This window comes from Vicugna pacos, chromosome 5 (assembly GCF_048564905.1).
Source record: "Vicugna pacos chromosome 5, VicPac4, whole genome shotgun sequence".
Lineage (NCBI taxonomy): Eukaryota > Metazoa > Chordata > Mammalia > Artiodactyla > Camelidae > Vicugna > Vicugna pacos.
This window is the reverse complement of record NC_132991.1, coordinates 13,563,713-13,583,000: the sequence shown is the minus strand read 5'-3', so window position 1 is coordinate 13,583,000 and position 19,288 is coordinate 13,563,713. Positions and strand designations below refer to the sequence as shown.

Below are 19,288 nucleotides of genomic sequence, written 5' to 3'. Positions count from 1 at the left end.
CCAGTCTATGATAATCTTGGTATAGCAGCCCAGACAGACTAATACAGTACAATATATTCTACAGGAAAAAATGATTCAATTTCTCCAACAAATCAATGGCATAATTTTAAAAAAAGGAGGTGGAGGGAATATAGTTAAGGACTAAAAGTGACTTAAAAGTTCTCATAAATATATAGTGTAATCTTTATTTTAGCTCCTAACCTAAAAAGATGTCTTTGATACAACCAGGGAAATTTGAATGTGGACTGAGTATCAAAGGATTTTAAGGAATTAGAATTAATTTTGTGAGATATGTTAATGGCATGGTGATTATATTTTAAAAAATGAAAAGTCCTTTTCAGTTTGAGATGAATATGAAAGAATTTTAGTGAAAAGACAAGTGGCTAGAATTTGCTTTAAAACACTTAAATAATGTTTGGAGAGGGGTTGATAAGATTGGCGTAATTTGTTAACTGTTAAAGGGCAAGTGTCGGGTACATGAAGATCCATTATACCATTCTCTCTACTTTGTATGTGCTCAAAAATTTCCGCAACAAAAAGACCGATTTTTAATTCTCAAATACACAATATATCTCAGAAATTTGATAAGCACATTTGGCTGAGGAATTAGACACATTACATGTACTCTTGGGTAACAAAATTATAAAAATACCCTCTTACTAACAGATTTCACTTTTTTCAAAAACAGGGAAAAGTTTGTTGTTGTTGTTATTTTTACTTTGCTTACATATGCACTGTTAAATCATAATTAAATCAGGTGCTCTTTTGTCCTAAATTTTACTACGTGATAAATAAAAACTAAACTATTTATTTAAAGTTTTAAAGATAGGCTTATTTCCCTGTCAATATTAAAGAGACTTCTTTGTGGTTAAACTACAGAATGTTAATCTAAAAAAAAAGATTATAGAAGAGTGAAAAATAAATGTCCTATTGTATTCCAGAGCCTAATTCCAAAAAGGCTAAAAATTTATTTATTCATTGGATACAATGTCAATGTCAACTATTTACTTAGCTACCATGTGAGATGACCAGCAGTATCAAACGGCTTCTTTTGACACTTAAGTTCATTTTATAAACGCTAGTTTCCTTTTGTATACTAGCCTTAAGATAGCAACATGTTAAGTTAAAATGCAGTAATTTCTGAAAATGAATTTTTATATGGATCATTAACCAAACAGAATAAAGTTAACTATGCATGTAAAAAGAAAAACTAGCTTGGGAACTCAAAATACAACATTACTATCAAAAGGTCATCAAAAAAGACAAAATAAAATTTAACTAGATATGTGTACTTCACAATAATGTTTGAATCAGCAAACATATAAATGTACATGCACCCATGTATGTGTACAATAGTGACCTGTACGTGAAAACTTGGATCACTTTCACTTATCTGTCCAGAAGCATTCTTACTTTCTACTTAATGGTGACAAATGGTTTTGCATCTTGGTTTCCACTAGAAAATAGTATTTATAGAGAAAGAAGTTAATTTAGAAAGAAGAAAAACAGAAACACCCCCAAATATTAAGAAAATGTGCATATATCTCACTTTCTAAATAACCTCCCTAAAAGATACAAGAAAACTACACGAACCAACAAAAAGAGTAGCCTTTCAGTTTCTTTCAACCTGAATTGATACTTTTTCAGGCTAACAAAGAAAACATAAATAATTCAACAATATTCCAAATACGGCTTTAAGTAAGCATGAGATAATAATGACTAGAGATACTATAGCTTAACAATACTATTTCTATAACACAACATCATTCCCAAAGGAGAATTACATACCGAAGTAAGTTCTGAGGATGCGACCCATATCACATCAACAAGTAGGAGAATAACCACCCCAAGAGCCATTCGCCTGCGCTGAGTGAAACCACTGCTCTGGGAATTCATTCGGTTCATGATAAATACACACACCATTTGCAGTCTGTTTTTAGAAAACACGGATCACATTAGAGAGGGTTTTTTTTTTAATTACTATATGAAAATGAGAAAATTTGTATTACAGAAATATCCGACATTTGTTAAGCTAATGTTCAGTTTGAAAGTCATACAGTAAATAAAAGGTGGGGAATTTACCTTGTTTTACAGGCCTTTCTTATATCTTCAAGGGCACTGCCTGAAAACTTGGCAGAACTGAGTCTAAACGGAGGTGAAGAACTCAGCGCACCTAAAACCACCACAAAATGATGCTTAGGAAAACAGTAACCACTCAAAATAAGATTCATAAGATCTTTTTCGCTGTTCACCTTCAAAACGAACGCATATGAAAGATCAAAATGTGTTAAATATAACTGACACTCTCCTCTAGACTTTCATGTTATCCACTCTACAATTCCAATCATACTCTGACAAGAATACGGTACAGAAAAGGAAAAAGCAATACTAAACAATCGGCACACTTAAGAATAGTTAACTACCGAAAAATAGCTCCTCCGAGTTTCATAAATACAGAATTCCATTCGCCTCTCTTGCCTCTCTCCAGAGGAATCCACCCCGGGGACAGTGTCTAGACACGCGCCTGTTTCCTAGTGTCTTTTCTGTCCCTGATCTCCAGTGGAGTTGGGTGATTTGAGGAAGTGATTTGTTGTGAGTCTTGGGGACTCGTTGCCAAACACCTCACGTGGTAAAGAGAAAGGCTCGCCACGCTTCCCCACCCACCTCTGTCACTATGTCTACTTATTTTAGACCGAAACAGTCATTCACGAGGTGGCTGAGGAAACAGCTGTTAAAAGGAATCTTCCTTTTTTGGAGGAGGAAAAGAAAAAAAGTTAAGCGAAGGACGCTTCCCGGGGGAAAGAGATTAAAGCCCCGAAGCGGCGGCGCACAAGCAGCTCTCTCAATTGCCAGGGTCAGGACGGGGCTCCCTGTCAGCCTCCCCTCACTCCGCCCCCAGACACTGTTACCGTTTGGGTCAAAGCACGGCGGCTGCTACAAAGGGCTGGAGGTGGGGCTGTTCGCGGGCCCTCGGTCCCGGCTCTGGCTCCCGGCGACTGCGCGGCCCTGCCCTGCCTACCCACCTGGCCTTCCTGCCCCGCGATGGTGTCGTGGCGGCACCATGAGCGGACCCGGCCCGGATCCGCCGCCGCCCGGGGTCACGGCCGCGGCCTCGGACTCACAGAGCTGTCGCCGCGCCTGCCATTGCGCTGTGCTGGAGGCCCAGCCCCTGAAGCCGTGGTGCCCTTCGGGGCGAGGCTGCGGACGCCGCCCGGGTCCACCCGGCCCGGGAGGGCGGGGAGCGGGCGAGGGTAAAGAACCGCGCAGGCAGCGATGGCCGCGGAGGCCCGGAGCTGGACCCTGGTCCCGGCCCCGCCCCCGGCCAGCTAGCCAGCCCGCCCGCCCGCCCCGCGGCCCCGCCCCCGGCCCGACACGGCGGCGCGCGGGTTACGTCACGACGGCGCGACGGCGACCGCGGGAGGGTGCACCTGTAGGGTGGCTCGGCGGGGCTGTGAGTGGCTTTTGCTAGACGCTGGGCTGGGACCCGGGAGACACGGCTGTGGTGGCGGAAAGGAGTGGAGATAGGAAGAAGGGAAACAGGGCGCGGTGCAAGGAGAAGAGGGACGCGGGCGTGGGTGGCTGGGGCGGAGCGAAGGACGAGGGAGGTGGCGGAGCCTCCAGATGGCCCCGCACTAGAACGAGAGCTAGCGACTCCGTTTCTTACCGAGTTCGGCCAGGAAAGTCGATATTCCTTTCTGGAGAGGAGGCTCTAAAAGCAAAGTGGCCTGGGCGAACTTGTGCTTTCTGGAAGCTTTTGTATATAAACTAGATCCCAGCTCTTGGAATTAGAAGCTGTGCCCCTAGGGCAAGCTACTTAGCCGCCCTCAGTTTCCTTATCTGAAAAGTGGACATAATGATAGTATCCGCCTCATCTGTTTTTTGTATATATGCCAGGATTAGATGAGTATACAAGTGTGAAGGGTTTAGTTTATTCGTGGCATGTAGAACTCCACAAATGTGAATAATTATTAAACTGTACAGGTTTTTTCTTAATCATGTTTTGAATATCCCATAAGAAAAAAAGTCTTGGCCAGCGTCCTGATAGGTATTTAGAAAGCGAAAACAAGACTAAAAGGTTCTGTAACTTCTCTGGAGTCTTCTACCACCAGCGCATTTGTAACATCTTTATGGGATGGCGCGAAGAAATTAAATTTAAAAAATTCTGTAGTCACAACGTAGTTCATTTCTTACTTTGTAAAGCATCTCTTGTTTTCCTGAAATTGAATATGTTGAATTTTTTTCAAATGACTGGTAAAACAGTACCAACGGACATTTTTGGTATTCATCGTCAATTTCTAAAAAACTATTAGCATCAAGCTCCTCTAATAAATTTTTCAGAACCTATCATACAGAATAGATAAATCTTAACCATTTGCTTAAAATTACTACTTGGGGAAATTTGGTAGCAGACATTAATCAGATTATCCCAGTACCTGCTTTATTATTTTCTTTCCTTCATTAACTCTCTTGAGGGTGTCAGACTGATAATAAGCTTAAGTATTTTTATGCTATATTTATGACACATAGACCAAAAAAAAATAGAATTATGAATACCTCCCAGGATCTGAGTCAGGAAATTTAGGTTCTAATACTTAATCTGACCACAATTTGATGTGTAATCTTGAGGATACTTTCTACAGTCCCTCAATTCTCAATCTATAAATACGCTGATACCCTTATCTGTTTCTTAATTAAATAATGCAAATGTCATAATTTTGTAAAGGTATGTTAATATGTTACCATTATTACCACTTTTTTCCAGAGCATCTGCTAAAGGACAGTGCCTCTAATTCTAGGTTAATCTTCCATTAACATTTTTTCCCAGCACACTCTAAGGGAAATTCCTCTGGACTACTCTGAGTCAAAAGACCCTGGTGTGGTTTCTGTGCTGTGGCTCTATCCTGACCTCAGATATTTCTCTAGTCTCCATATATCTTTTTTTTTTATTCATAAGTTTTTTTTAATTGAAGTATAGTCAGTTTACAATGTTGTGTCAATGTTTGGTGTACAGCATAATAATTCAGTCATACATATGCATACACTTATTTGTTTTCATATTTTTCATTATGGGTTACTACAAGATACTGAATATAGTTCCTGTGCTATACACTAGAAACTTGTTTATCTATTTTATATATAGTAGTTAGTATCTGCAAATCTCAAACTCCCAACTTGTCCCTTCCCCATTTCCTCCACCCCACCACACACACACACACACACACCCACAACCATAAGTTTGTTTTCTATGTCTGTGAGTCTGTTTCTGTTTTGTAAATAAGTCTAGTCTCCATATATCTTGCCCAAGGCCAAGTCTTTAGTAACTTCAAAGTCTTAGAAAATGGTTTTCTGATATGATAACTTTAACTCTTACTCTAAGTGATTAACTCTTAGCAACCTGTATCTTTACCTTCCCCACCCTACCAAATCCCAACTGTCTACATTTTCAAAAATTCCATAAGAGTAAGGACTTTCGCCTATATTGTCCTCCTCTGTAGCCTCAGAACCTAGAATAGTGCCTAATAAGAGTTGGCAGTCAGTGTTTGTTGAATGAACTTAAAACATCCTGCTATCTCTTGACCTTTTTAAGCCTATTTTCTCTCATATCTTCATTTCTGTTGGTACCACTGTTATCATGGTGTCACAGACTTTAAAGATTGATCTTTCATTTTTAGTCGTTTCTTTTTTACTCTTCACAGTCCTTTTGAAATCTCGAAATAGTAGACCCTTAAGATTCATCAGTTATTAAGTCCAACACCTTAAAAAAAACTCCCAAAATACAGAGACTACAATTTCCTCAGTACATATGTCACAATACAAATATAAAAGCAAGGTTGTATGTGTACAGGGCAGTCACTAGTTAACTAACTCTCCTGTACACCAGTGTCAAAGATTACATTTCAAATTGAAGCCTTAGTAAAATTACAAACGACTGCGTCATGAGTCTTTGGAGCCTCTAGTTAATGGTTGAAACCACGTATAGTAATTCTGTGAATTCCAAGTGTGGAAATAACACTCAAATGAGAATAAGCAAAAGATACTTACTTCGACCTTGCTATAACAAGGCATTCAGCCCCCAGCACTTGCATTTGGCAGAAGCACAAAGACAGACAGGGAAGGGTAAAGCTTTATAGTAGAAAATAGAAAAGTCTTCAGGTATGCCCTAATTATTGGCGTGGGGATGCTGGAGGAAGGCTAAGCAGAAGCAATGCAACCTATGTGGTTGGTGAGAGGTGCAGATCTGCCTTTCTCTGGTTGGTCCTAAGTTGGAAACAGGGCAAAAACTCAGGAAGCTGACAGTTATTGATCAAGTCCTGATCAACAGTCTACTCTTGTAGCTTGTATGTTATCATCATATTCTCTGTAGTACCTACAAAAATGCTGGACAGATAGCTCAGTAAATATTTGATTTGATTTGCATCAGTATAACACCTAGTTAACTGGATTGAGATTCACATTTTTTATTATGGTACATAAAAGACTGAATTTGAATTACTGCATTTTACAGTGTAAATCATATGCTATAATGGAAGTCATCACCTTGAGTAGTTCTGAGATACCTAAGGTTCTAAGGGCTTATTACATACAATCAAGTCCTATATTTTAAAGGGTTTACAGGCAGGTTGGAGGAGCAAAATCTCAACAGAGATCTGAAAAAAAGTTCCAAGCATCCATAGAATAGGCATTCCAAGACAGTGTTTGACTGATGACCACTCACTGCCCTCAGGGGCATGGACCAGAGTTCTGCAGGCATGGTCTTTTCAGGTAAGTGTAAAGAAGGCTTTAGAAAACAGGTGGATCTGCGCTTCATTTTAATGATGGGTAGGATTTTGACGGGAGTAGGGTACAGAAAGGTTTTTTTTTTCTAAGAGAGTAAATGAATATGAGTGTAGGGCAGGGAAAATTCGTTTTTTCTTTTACCCTCCTTGGTTCTCTGGCTGGGGCCCTGTAAAATTAGACTGACAAAAGAAAAGACAGATTAACAAGGGAAAAACAATATTTAACACAGGGCAAATGAAGAGTAACTCAAATGGGTGGTTAGAACTTGGGCTAATATAGCATCTTAACAAAACAACAAAAATTTATAGAGATGTGACAAAGGATAAGAGTTTCAGACTTTCAAGTGAAGCAAACTGTGGGAAGGTGTGTGTGGGAGCAGCTAATGGGACAAGGTTGGTTGTGCAGGTCCGTCTTGGCTTTCTGTCTTCTTCATGGCCATAAAATTTGCCAAGGAGAGGGGATTTATGGCAGTCCTTATTTTTCAGAAGTTTTTGCTTTTAGTCAGGAAGGCTTCTTTCTGCATGTATTGATTCTCATTTACCTCCAGCCCAAAATAATCCTTATGCCAAAGTGATGTAATCTGGGGTGGCACATTCTGGTCGCCTACATGAGCAAGAGGGAAAAAAATGTGTCCAGAGGCCACTTATAAAACATTTGGCAGAACACAGCATACATGGAGAGAAGTAATGGAAATTAAGACAGATCAGGTGAGTTCTGGGGAGGGTGCAGCATGTTGTGGAAACTAGTCCAAGGAGTCTGGACTTCTGATTTGTATGTGAGGAGAACCTAAGAGCTTTTCAGTAAGAGAGAAACACTTCTAGTAAGTCAGAAATTATTGAGCATCCACTTGATGTCTACCAGTGTGGTAGGATTATTGGGGTACTATGTAAGACATGGGACCTGCCCTCAAGGAAATCATGTTATAGACATAAGTGATTCTCTAACTAAGGCAGATATTTGCTAAACTAGGAAATATTGAATCTAAATGTACTTGTTTAGTATCCTTTTAGGACTCTGTATCATGCCAGATGCCAAATTGATGCTCATTTAAAAAATGGTCTCCATCAGAAATTGACACAACATTGTAAACTGACTATACCTAAAAAAAAAAAAAAAAAAAAGACTGAAGGAGGGAGAAGGATCAACCTGAAACAGGTCTCTTTGAAACAGTAATACTTAAGATGAGACTGGAAAGATGAGTAATAGCTGGTGAGGAGAAGAGAAGTGGAGGGCATTAGAGAGAAGGAGCAGATGGGACAAAGGACCTGAGATAGGAGGCAATTTCACTGATCAGAGAACTGGAAGAAGTCTGCTCGGGGCTGAGCGACTTGCCTAAAGTCATGGGATGGGCACCAGAGTAGGAGTCACACCCAGGCTGCCTGGCTGTAATATCCATGCTCTTCCCTTCACTATGCCTCCAAGTGAATGAGACCCCCAGGGCAGGGGGTCAGGGGGTAAAAGTACCAGAATCCTAAACCTCTGGGCACTCATAAAAGTTTACCAGTTTGGGATTTGCAGATACTACTGTATATAAAATAGATAAACAACAAGATCCCACTATACAGCACAGGGAACTATATTCAATAGCTTGTAATAACCTATAATGAAAAAGAGTATATTTATTTCTATTTCTATATATCTATTATTTATAACCTATTTTAATATAGAGTAAATATATTCAATTTCTATATAATTATTATATATTTATGTATATGTATAACTGAATCACTATTCTGTACGCCAGAAACACAACATTGTAAATCATGTATGGTCTCACTTGAGTATTGCTTCCTTTTATATCTTACTGGTGAAGGCATAATTGGTAAGGAGCTACAGGAGACAATAAAAACCCCATCTAATTCATGCTGAGGAATTTACAGTGGCACTGTCCATGCCCACCCAGTGTTTTCAACCAGCTGAGTGGCCTAGGCCAGCAGGTTGAGCATTGACAGCCACATCCATTCCCCAACATGATCTTGACCTCCTGAGCTGCTCACTTGTTCTCATCTCCCTTCTTTGTCTCGTGCTCTGCTCCTGATACTCTATACCTGGTACCACTCACCCACTACAACCTTGGCTCTACCAACACCTGCACTCCCATCTACTGTGTGGCAGGCAGTGAACAACCCAGCCTGAGCCTCACAGTTCCTGGAACACTTCCTCAGCCCATGCAGCTCATGAACAGCCCCGGTTGCCTCAACTCCTAAATGAGAAAATTTGAAAAAAGTGAACTGAGGCTATGATCTGTCTAACAGGTTGTTAGATGTGACTCTTTGTGTTGTCTCCTGCTTTAAGCAGGGGCCCCAAAACACAGACTAAACAATAAGTAGCAAGGACAGTCCTGTTCTAAGGTGAGGTATTAGACTGTAAAGGGGGTGTCCTAACCCAGTTTTACTGTCAGCACATCACTCGTACCCAGGCTGTATATGTAGACTAAGAATCCATGAGGAGAGGCAAAAGATGGGAAACGTATTCGTTTGCAGAGAGTTGTCATGTGATCTGAATATTCCCATCAGCATCCCCATAGGGATTTGGGAGGTTGCCTCTCCCCACCTCAAGGCAAGCACGGGGGCAGTCAGGCACTTCAAGAGAGAATTCAAAGGTCTTGGCCCATGTTCTCTTGAGTGTCAGCAACACAAGGATTAGTGCTTGAGTCTGCGGACAAGAGGAGGCAACCAGAGTCTGTAGGAGGCTTGCTGCTCTGTCTGCAGGACAAGGAAAGAGGATCCTCATGAGAATGGCCTATACTTCCAGGTGGGAAAATGAAGATGAGTTTCTCCGGGGCCAGAAATGGACTATGTAGGAAGAAGGCATACTGGGTTTCTTAAGAGTAACTCTATCAACTGGGGCTGCCTAGAGGGATGGGGTATTCCTCACAGAGAACTACTCAGGGGAGAATTGTAAGTGGTCAAGTAGGCAAGACAGGACAATGCCGAGGAAACTACAGGGAACATTTTTCAGCAGAAGAATCCCATGAGAATGAAGATCTGTTTCAAATATACCATGCCACTTGTGATCTAGTAAAGTTTTAACAACCAGATCTCCCAGAAGAGTCCACATTTGTAGTGTTTCTGACTTACATGGTATGATTCCTTGGCTTCTGACTCCCACCACAGCCAACCTCAGGTGATCAGCGTGACATCACTGAACATAGAGTTGGAAAAAGATGCACAATAGGACACCATTGTAAAGTGTTTCCACCATGCTGTACAGCAGACATAAATACACTCAAGATAGGAACATAGATAATAGTAAAATGTAGTTCATTAATTAGGAGGTAATTAGTATTATCTTTGATTTTAAAACATTTATTCAATTGTAAACTTGTATATAATTTAATTTTTAATGATGGCTGGATCTAACAACCACTCCAAATTCCTGATAATTGAACAATTAGCTCTTGAGAGTTGGTACAGGCAGATTCCGGCATACCACTGTACCATTTCCAGGAGGCACAGATGTCATGTTACAGCCAATCTCTTCAGGCAAGACCTTTTCTGTCCCTCACCTGGCATCCTTCTTCTGCCCTATTTCCTAACAGACATAGTCTGGTGGCAAAGAGAAAGTAGAATAAGATGGGGAAGAAGGAAACTAGCCAAGCTCCCCTCCCAACTGCAGGCTTTCAGTCCTGCGATAGCCCTGGGCCGGCAGAGGGGTGAAGCTTAAATTGAATGAGAGTTATGAGTTCTATGATTATTAGACTAAAATAAACTTTTTAATATCTGAAAGTATCTAGAGCATGAGTTGTCCACATTTAGTAGTTCATGTCACAGAAGCTCCATTTGTCCAGTCCCCGCTTGACTTTTGAGTCTCTGTCAGGTGGAGGCGGGATTATATACTTTAAAGCCATGAAAGAGCCCCTCTCCTCTGGTAAAATTAACTAATGAATGAGAAGACTCCACCTACTATGCTAGGAACCCTAAGAAAAAGGAGATTTTTATACATGGTGACCTGAAAGAACTCAGCCTTTTCCTTAGTAGCTAGCAGCTCTCCACAAGCCTTCTCACCACTCTGATTTGCCTGGTTTATTCCCAAGAGTGTTCTGTGGCTACAAGAACAACCCTCTCACCTGTCTACCCAAGCGAGAGAGCACTTCCTGGGAAGCGATTCTGTGGAAGGGGGCTTGCTTCCATGGCCAGAATTACATCCCTGAGAAACTCTAAGATGAATCTGGGATCTTGTCTGCAGGCAGGGCTTCAGGGGCCTCCTTTTTGCTCCTGGAGCTCACAAAAGACATGTTAATAAGCAAGGTTTATTCATAATGTAATAATTTTTTAAATGTTTAAAGACTGTGCATAAAGACTTTATGCACAGGACACCTTTTACAAAGTGTGCAGTACAGGTTTGTATATATTATTTACTCTACTAAATATTGCACAATGTAAGTTTGTATAGCACTGTAATTCTTCATACAAAGTATTCTGAAGAACAAACTGTAACTCAAAGATATTATAAGTCGGAAAATGTGTTGTTCCCTATCATAGGCCTTCATATGGCAATTGATCAAAAATTATTTATTGATGCTCCCTTATATGACCATTGCTGGACAACATGGGGAACATATTCATTGACTCCATAAATATTTATTGAGTTTTACTGAGTGCCTGCTGTGCTCCATCCTCTATTCAAGACACTGGACTATCTTTGAATGACCTTAACTTCAAGGTACTGGAGATACAGCAATGAACAAAATAAATAAGGCCCTTATATTCTGAAGCTTATTTTCTAGAGGTGGGAGGACAATAAATAAGCAAACAAAACCAAAAATAGAACATATAGATTGTGAGAAGTGCTCTGGAGGAAAAAAAAAACAAAACATGGAGATGTGATAGTAACTAGGAGAGATCAGTCTTCAAAAGTCTTTTAGGAAAGGCTTCTCTAAGGAGGTAACTTTTGTTTGGAAGACTGAGACTGAACTACTAACATAAACAGCTGTAGGAGCAAACAACAGGTTATTTAAGAGAGAGGACCAGGTGTGGCTAAGGCCTTGGTGGACAAGAAGAGGTATAAGACGGGAGTGGGGAGGTTGACTCTCTGTCAACATGCAGAGTCCTGAGGCTCGTGGAAAAAGTTGGAATTTTCTTCTTGGTGCAATGGGAAGCTATTGACTAGTTTTAAGCAAGGGAGTGACAAAATTCTGGGTGTTACATTAAAAAAAAATTACTCTGACTACCATTTGGAAGGGTGGAGACAGAGAAAGGGAGAAATCAAAAGTTTATCTGGGGAGTCCTGAGGGAGATGACAGTGTCTTGGACTTGGAGTCCTGCAAATGTAGAGAAATGGGCAGATTCGATCTAGGTTTTGAAAATAGAACTTTCTGATGAATTGGATGTGCTATTGACCTGAAGGGTATGAAAAATCCTGTCGACAGTGGAGCCTATGTATCTTCAGTGCCTACAAGATTATCCTGAATGTGCACACGTTTGTTGAGTGCATAAAAGTTGCTGAGCATGCAAGACCGTAGGGACCAAACAGGAAACACAGAACAGTTGTTATCAAACCCTACTCTATGTGCCATCTGTGACGGCTACTAGAGAATATCAAACTAGTGGTCAGCTATTCCAGGTGGGCAGCAGGTGTGACAGGATAGGATTAACAGGTGGCAAAATGAAGAGGAGAGTTGTTCCAGCTGGAAAGTGGCAGTGACTCAAGAATCAACTAATGAAAGGGTGTAGCAACCAAAAAACTGCCTCACAGGAGGTAAGGGCGTGTAAATCCTGTTGAAAATACCCTAAAAGATACATTTAAACCTCTCTCATTTTTTAAAGCTGTGAGCTATTTGCTTCTATTGGATGTTAGGGTAGATTCTAAAAGCTAAACCTTGGGGCCGGAGTACGAGGCAGGGGAAGCAGCTTGGTGGCAGAGCGTATGTTTAGCATGCACGAAGCTAAAACTTGCAAACTCTCAGATACCCAGAATGCTGCGTCACCTTCCCAAGTCCTCTGTATTGTGCTTTCCGGGGTTTAGAACTGCAGTTCAACTAAGATATAAAATAGCTATTCTCAAAATCAGGAGTTTGTGGGTGCTGAGAAGGCCAGGCAGCTAAAACTCTCAGAAAATACTCATCTTAGAATGACCTTAACTTCAGCTTCTCCCCCTACCAGGAGTTTGCCTCATTAAGGTCTCCTTGGAGCAGTTGTTATCACTGAATCAGTAAGAGTTCTGAGGTTATTAAGTGCGAGACAGACACATGAAATAGGAACATTTGAAAAAACGTGGTTAGAGTCCACTAAACTTAGCGTTAACATCTTAGCAAATGTTAACATTTTCTTCAACAGATTGTATTTATTTTTTAAGAACAGTTTAAGGTTTGCAGCAAAATTAAATGGCAAGTCCAAAGAATTCCCACATATTCCCCCCTACCCAACTTCCCCCTCTACCAATACTCCTAATCAGATTAAGACAGTATTTTAAACATGGTGATTCTGCACGAACACAATTTTTTCACGCTTCTTTTGTCTGACAAAAACAAACAAGTTAAAGATTATTTTTCGCAATGTGCATTTGTTGCAGCTAAGACGTCTCTGATGGTTTAGCATGACTGACCCTTCAATTTTCCTCACAGACCAAATCGATCACTCCCTCATGGGCACCAAAAACAGCTTCTCTGCATATTTCACAAGGGCTTTTCTCTTGTCGGTGGGGTGTGTCAGCTGCCTTCATCCCACCACCTTCCCTGCCAGGCTTAAACTGTCAACGATCTTTTTCCTTAAATAAATGAAAAGAATAAATCTTCTGAAACTAACTGCATACCCTGCTGGATTTATCTGTCTGTGTTTTATTATTGGTAAACTAGGGCTTTGAATTTTGATTGAAATGTAGTTTCATCATAAAGAGTGGAGTCCACCCAACCCTTTCTCATGCGATTCCTGAGAAAATCTGCAATGGAGACAATTCAGTGCAAACATAGTAGGAATAATTAAGCAAATTAGCAGAAATCTAGTGCTTTGATTCATTACCTTGTATCTTTATCACATACTTACTCTGTGCCAGATAAATGAAATGGCTCCTGTTCTTATTTTTTTAATTAAAAAAAATTTTTTAACAGAAGTATCAGGGATTGAACCCAGGACCTTGTGCTGACCACTGAGCTATACCAACTCCCCTAATTAAAAAAAAAAAAAATTATGGCCCCTGTTCCTGAGGGGCTCAGTTTAATGTGGTTGTTCTCAATGGGCTGATTTGACCCCTCCCCCACAAAGGACACTTGGCAATGTCTGGAGATACTTTTTTCATTGTCACTACAGGAAAGGTGCTACTGGCCTCCAGCAGGTAGAGAACATGGGAGCTGAACACCTCTGATACACAGGACCGCTCCATAACGAAGAATGTCAGTGGTGGCCCACATAGGCACAGCCCAAAATGTCAGTAGTGCTGAGGTTGAGATACTTCGGTCTATTGAATGAAAGTATATTACAGATTTACTGGACAGTAACCTAAATCCTCCCTGGAGGATTCCACCTGCTGGGAATCCTCACTTAGAATGACGTGCTTGGGGGGTTTATACAAACATCTCAAACCTGCAAACAGAAATAGGTCCAGCCAACATCAGAAGAATGCACAAGTGTGCACAGACGGTTTTGCTTTCTGTGATATTTTCCAGGGCAATGATTCTCAACCTAAGGACCAATGTAGCATTCCACAGAGAGTTTAAAAAATTTGGTGACCAGTTTGCACCTCTAGTAGGGATCCAGTAGAGAAATGTGGGGCTTGGTACAGAGAGTTGGGTGCTAGCCCAGACTCTTCAGTGCTCTTTTTCTCTTTCTTTCCTTCTTTTCTTCTTCCCTTCTTTCCTTCCTTCTTGCTCTCTTCTCTAAATTCACCGAGTGCTTGATACACTATTTCACATTTCACTATGTATAGCTTTAAAGCTATAGTCTAGTCATTTCATGTATGGAAATATTGTTTTCCTAAGAGATGACACAATATGAAATTTCACCTCTACTTCTTTTTGGCCTCCTTTGGCTTAATGTAATGCTAATCATTTAAGTGCTAAATAGTTGGTGCTCAGTGATAAATAAGGGAAGGAAAGACTCATATCTTAACATAAAATCTCCAAATATAGAGATAGGAAGAGAGGGGGAGGATCAAATATGTCATAACATGACAATTAAACACAATGCAATGGATCAGAAGGGGAAAACTCTAGAAAGATTATTACTGGGACAATGGTGCAATCTGAATATGGACTGTACATTAGATGGTAATATGTATCAAAGTTAAATTTACCTGTGGGGAGGGAAATAGGTCAGTTGGAGAGCACATGCCTAGTATGTATGAAGTCCTAGGTTCAATCCCCAGTACCTCCTTTAAAAAAAATTAGATTTACCATATTTGGTCATTGTTTTGTGGTTACGTAAGAGATTGTCCTTGTTCCTAGGAGATCCAACAGGAAAGGGTAAAGGGTTAAACTATCTGTAACTTACGCTTAAATAGCTCAACAACACAAATAGTAGTAATAATAATACATGTATGTGTGCATTTATATGTATACATAGATGTAAAGAGATGGTGATAAAGCCAATCTGGTAGAATGCTAACAATTAGAGACTCTAGAGGAAGGATGTAGGACCGTATATTGTACTATTCTTAGCCATTGTTCTACAAAGTTTTCAAAATAAAGAATTTAAAATTTACATTTATATAAAATATTGTGAGCAATATTAACTTAGGCTTGGCAGTTGTTTGAATGCATACAGCAAAGAAGAGTGAAAGGTAGTTTCCTGCAAGTTATACCTTTGCCATCTGCTATAAACGTGAATTACTTACGTGGCTAAGACAAGGTTCCTGTGTGAGATGGAATCAAGCCAAGTAAAGAAGTGTTGTGCTTTTCTGATTAGGCAACATATGCTAAAGCTTCAGTTGGATGGAAGCCTGTAAAACTTGGATGGAGAGATTCTCTAGCTCCCTATTCCAGCTGAAGGAACAGTGTCAAATTCCTTATTCCCACACTGTCAAGAAAAGTTTATTTTTCTGTTCCTTCCTGCCCCTCTAATGTGATAAATCAATGGAAGAATATGGCCAAGGTAAAGGTCAGAGGCCTAATTTTTTTTTCATTCCTCACCTCAAGCCCTGAAAATATTCTAACTCCAGTCCAATGCTAATTCATTTAGACTACTAAGTTTTATTTTTTTCCTCCCATGGCACTCCTAAATACTCTGTATTTCTTCAAAGGTTCTATACCCCCAACACCTGAAAATGTACAGACACTACCATGATCTAGAGAGATTCCAGACTATTGTATACACTTATCATCTCATAACCATGAAGAAGTGAACAACTTATCATCCTCATCGCCCCAAATTTGAAACATCACTCATTGTTTTGTTATCTCGGATCATCTAACAAATGCTGAATGAGTGCCAAACCTCCTCCTTTCCCAGCCTTTCACCATCTCGGGAAATCCCGGCGGCTGGGGCAGTGCTACCCTTATTCACCCCTTTCTTTACCCCTGAGGACATCAACGAGTTCTGCAAGTTCCACTTTCAAAATACATTCTGATGTAGAGAACAAACTTATGGTTACAAGGGGGAAAAGGGGTGGGAAGGGATAAACTGGGAATTCAAAATTTACACCTGCTGGGGAGTGATGGAAATGTTAGGTATCTTGACTGTGGTGGTGGTTTCATTGATGTACATACATCTATCAAAATTCATCAAATTGTACATGTGAAATATGTGTCATTTACCGTTCAGGAACCATACCACAATAAAGGTGTTAAAAAAAAAAAAAGGGAGAGAAAGTAACAGGGGAAGCAAAAACAAACAATAGCAAAAAACGTCCTGAGTCTAGCTGCTTCTCACACCTGAGTTCAAACCACGATGACCTCTCACCTTGACGACAAAAACTACATCCTTATGGATCTGCTCCCACTCTTGCCCTAGACAGTCATTCTCCAAACTGCATCTAGAATGATCTTCTAAAAATATAAATCAAATTATATCACTTCCATTTTCAAAATCATCTTACAATTCCCATCACACTGAATAATCCAAGATTCTTTTTGAGGCCCTAAATATACTGGCCCCTACCTACCTCTCCTACCATTTACCACGCAGTTCATAAGATCCCAGCCCTACCAGCTTCCTGCTGTCCCTCCCTCCTTCTCCCTTATCCTCCTGGGAGCTCTTAAAGGCCAGGACTATGAGAAGGTCAAAGAGATTAACATTTTGGAAAACCTCCATTCACTTTTCACTTTTCAGGTTTGGCATTACACATTGATGGTAGGGCAGGTGCCCATCTGAGATGATAGGAAAGGCAACTGTGCCAAAAAATACCTTCTCTACTGGACTACTACATAGTCTGAAATTCTGCTCTTAAGGATTAAATTGTTATTTTTTTTATCAAAGTATAGTTGATTTACAATTTGTTAGTTTTCAGTGTACAGTGTAGTGATTCAGTTATATAATATGTATATATATATATTCTTTTTGATATTCTTTTTCATCATAGGTTATTACAAGATACTGAATATAGTTCCCTGTGCTATACAGTAGGACCTTGTTATTTATCTATTTTATATATAGTAGTTAGTATATGCAAATCCCAAACTCCTAATTTATTCCTCCCTGCCTTTCCCCTTTAGTAACCCTAAATTTGTTTTCTACATCTGTGAGACTGTTTCTGTTTTATAAATAAGTTCATTTGTATCATTTTTTAGATTCCACATATAAGTGGTAGCATATATTTGTCTCTGTCTGACTTACTTCACTTAGTATGATAATCTCTAGGTCCATCCATGTTTCTGCAAATGGCAATATTTCATTCTTTTTATGGCTGAATAGTATTCCATTGTGTATATATACACCACATCTTTACTCAACCATCTGTCAATGGACATTTAGGTTGTTTCCATGTTCTGGCTTTGTAAACAGTGCAGCTATGAATATTGGGGTGCAAGGATTAGATTATTAAGTCATCGACATCAAGGTGTTGATTCTTCTTTAATTATTCAGACCATTAACAAGTTCTTAATGAATAATGTTCTTCTCTGTCCTCAGTGCCTAGCACATGACTTGCATGTGTATGTATTCAATTAATATTTGTTAAGTAAATGAATAGACTCTCCTCTTTGAGTTGACTACCTCATCTTCCTTGTCAGGCACTCAAGTCTCTATTCTGCATGTCTTTCCTTTACCACTTCAAACTCTGATAGTTCTTTTAATTATACACCTGGATTTTTTCCAGAAATAAATATGCTAGCTACTGGTTAACAGCAAAGACCTTGGCATCTGAGATGAAGGGCACAGATGCTTTTCTCAAATCTAATCTCTTCAGTCTACCATTCAAACTTGCCAAGGAAGGCATTTTATTTTCTGGCCCATGTGTTCCAAATGTCCCCATCCAGCTTCCCAGCTTGCACCCTCCACTGCGAGGTGGCTAGCCTCCCCATTGTCCTCTCTCACCTTTACAGCTGCTCACATGTTCCTCCACCCCCTTCCTTCTTCAGTCCATGGAAGTAACACTCATTCTTCAGGGTTTGGATCAAAGAACATCTCAGACCATGATAAGCTAATTAATCTTACTTTCATCTTAAATCTTATAGCAATAAGTATTAGTACCACTGGTTTGAACACATAATTACATATTATCCTGCATAATCTAATTCTCCCTGCATTTATCTTGTCTCTCCAGAATGACTGTATAAGCAAGGAATATATTTTACTTTTCTTAAATATTTCTTCACAATTTCACACCGAGCCCAGCTGGTTGCTTTTACATAATCCTAGAGCTCAATTAGTACTGGCTGAATTGCACAGAGTAATGAATTAAATACATTTTACCAAAGGAGAGATATAACTGCTGTCTTAAAGGCGTGGATAAAGCCAGAGATTAATTCTAGATCTTAGCATTAGTAGCAGGATGTCCCATCCTAGGTCCCTGTTTCAGGACTGAAGTGGGGATGAGGCTGCATAAGACAAGAGGGTGCTCTCCCTCCCTTATCCTGCTGACGTCAGCCCTCATTAAATATGGCTTGGTTTCTTTTTCTGAAATACAGGGAGAACAGTCTCACCACCATATTAAGTAATTTGAATTTTTAAAACATGTTTTATACGTTTGTCCTGGTAACAAAATTACTTAATCTTTCAACTAAAAACAAACTCCAGATATATTAAAAATTAAGATGACTTTCCATCATTAGAGCTGTCTATACATCATAAAATTAAGTGTTGATTGCCTGATTTCAAGTCTGAAGCATCCTGTCATACTAAGGAAGCAAGGAAGCTATTTAAGATTCCTTGGTCATATCAAAAAGAGTCAGGAGCAATTTCACAAAGGTCCTACTAGCAAACAATGAGATAATTTGTGCAAAATTAGAATAGCAATTGCCATACATTTTGATATATCAAATACGTTTGAAATCCGTAAGTTAGTTTAATCAAGTACACTTGTTACCTTGCAAAGATGCCAAGGGTCAACTAACTACTTTGGAAAATTAGTACATTTGTTTTCATAGAAGTACTCTGGTTAATTAATAAAGGAATAAGGATAACGGAGTATCAGTCTGATA

General features: G+C 39.8%; 1 protein-coding gene across 5 annotated transcripts in view; it reads right to left on the bottom strand.

Annotated features, from left to right (window-relative positions):
- SLC35F5 (solute carrier family 35 member F5) overlaps positions 1 to 3,472 on the bottom strand; it is a 32,882-nt gene extending 29,410 nt beyond the window's left edge. The window contains exons 1-3 of one of the 5 annotated variants that reach the window (XM_006196104.3): positions 3,024 to 3,472; positions 2,083 to 2,173; positions 1,789 to 1,930 (exon numbers count right to left, since the gene is read on the bottom strand). In XM_006196104.3, coding sequence (XP_006196166.2) covers positions 1,789 to 1,930; positions 2,083 to 2,173; positions 3,024 to 3,063 — 273 coding nt within the window. In that variant the 5' untranslated portion in view covers positions 3,064 to 3,472. Of the gene's footprint in view, positions 1 to 1,788; positions 1,931 to 2,082; positions 2,174 to 2,423; positions 2,786 to 2,909 lie in introns of those variants that run through there. The other 4 variants (XM_072960856.1, XM_072960857.1, XM_031678644.2 and 1 more) reach the window with 4 other exon arrangements.
- Positions 3,473 to 19,288: the final 15,816 nt, after the last annotated feature.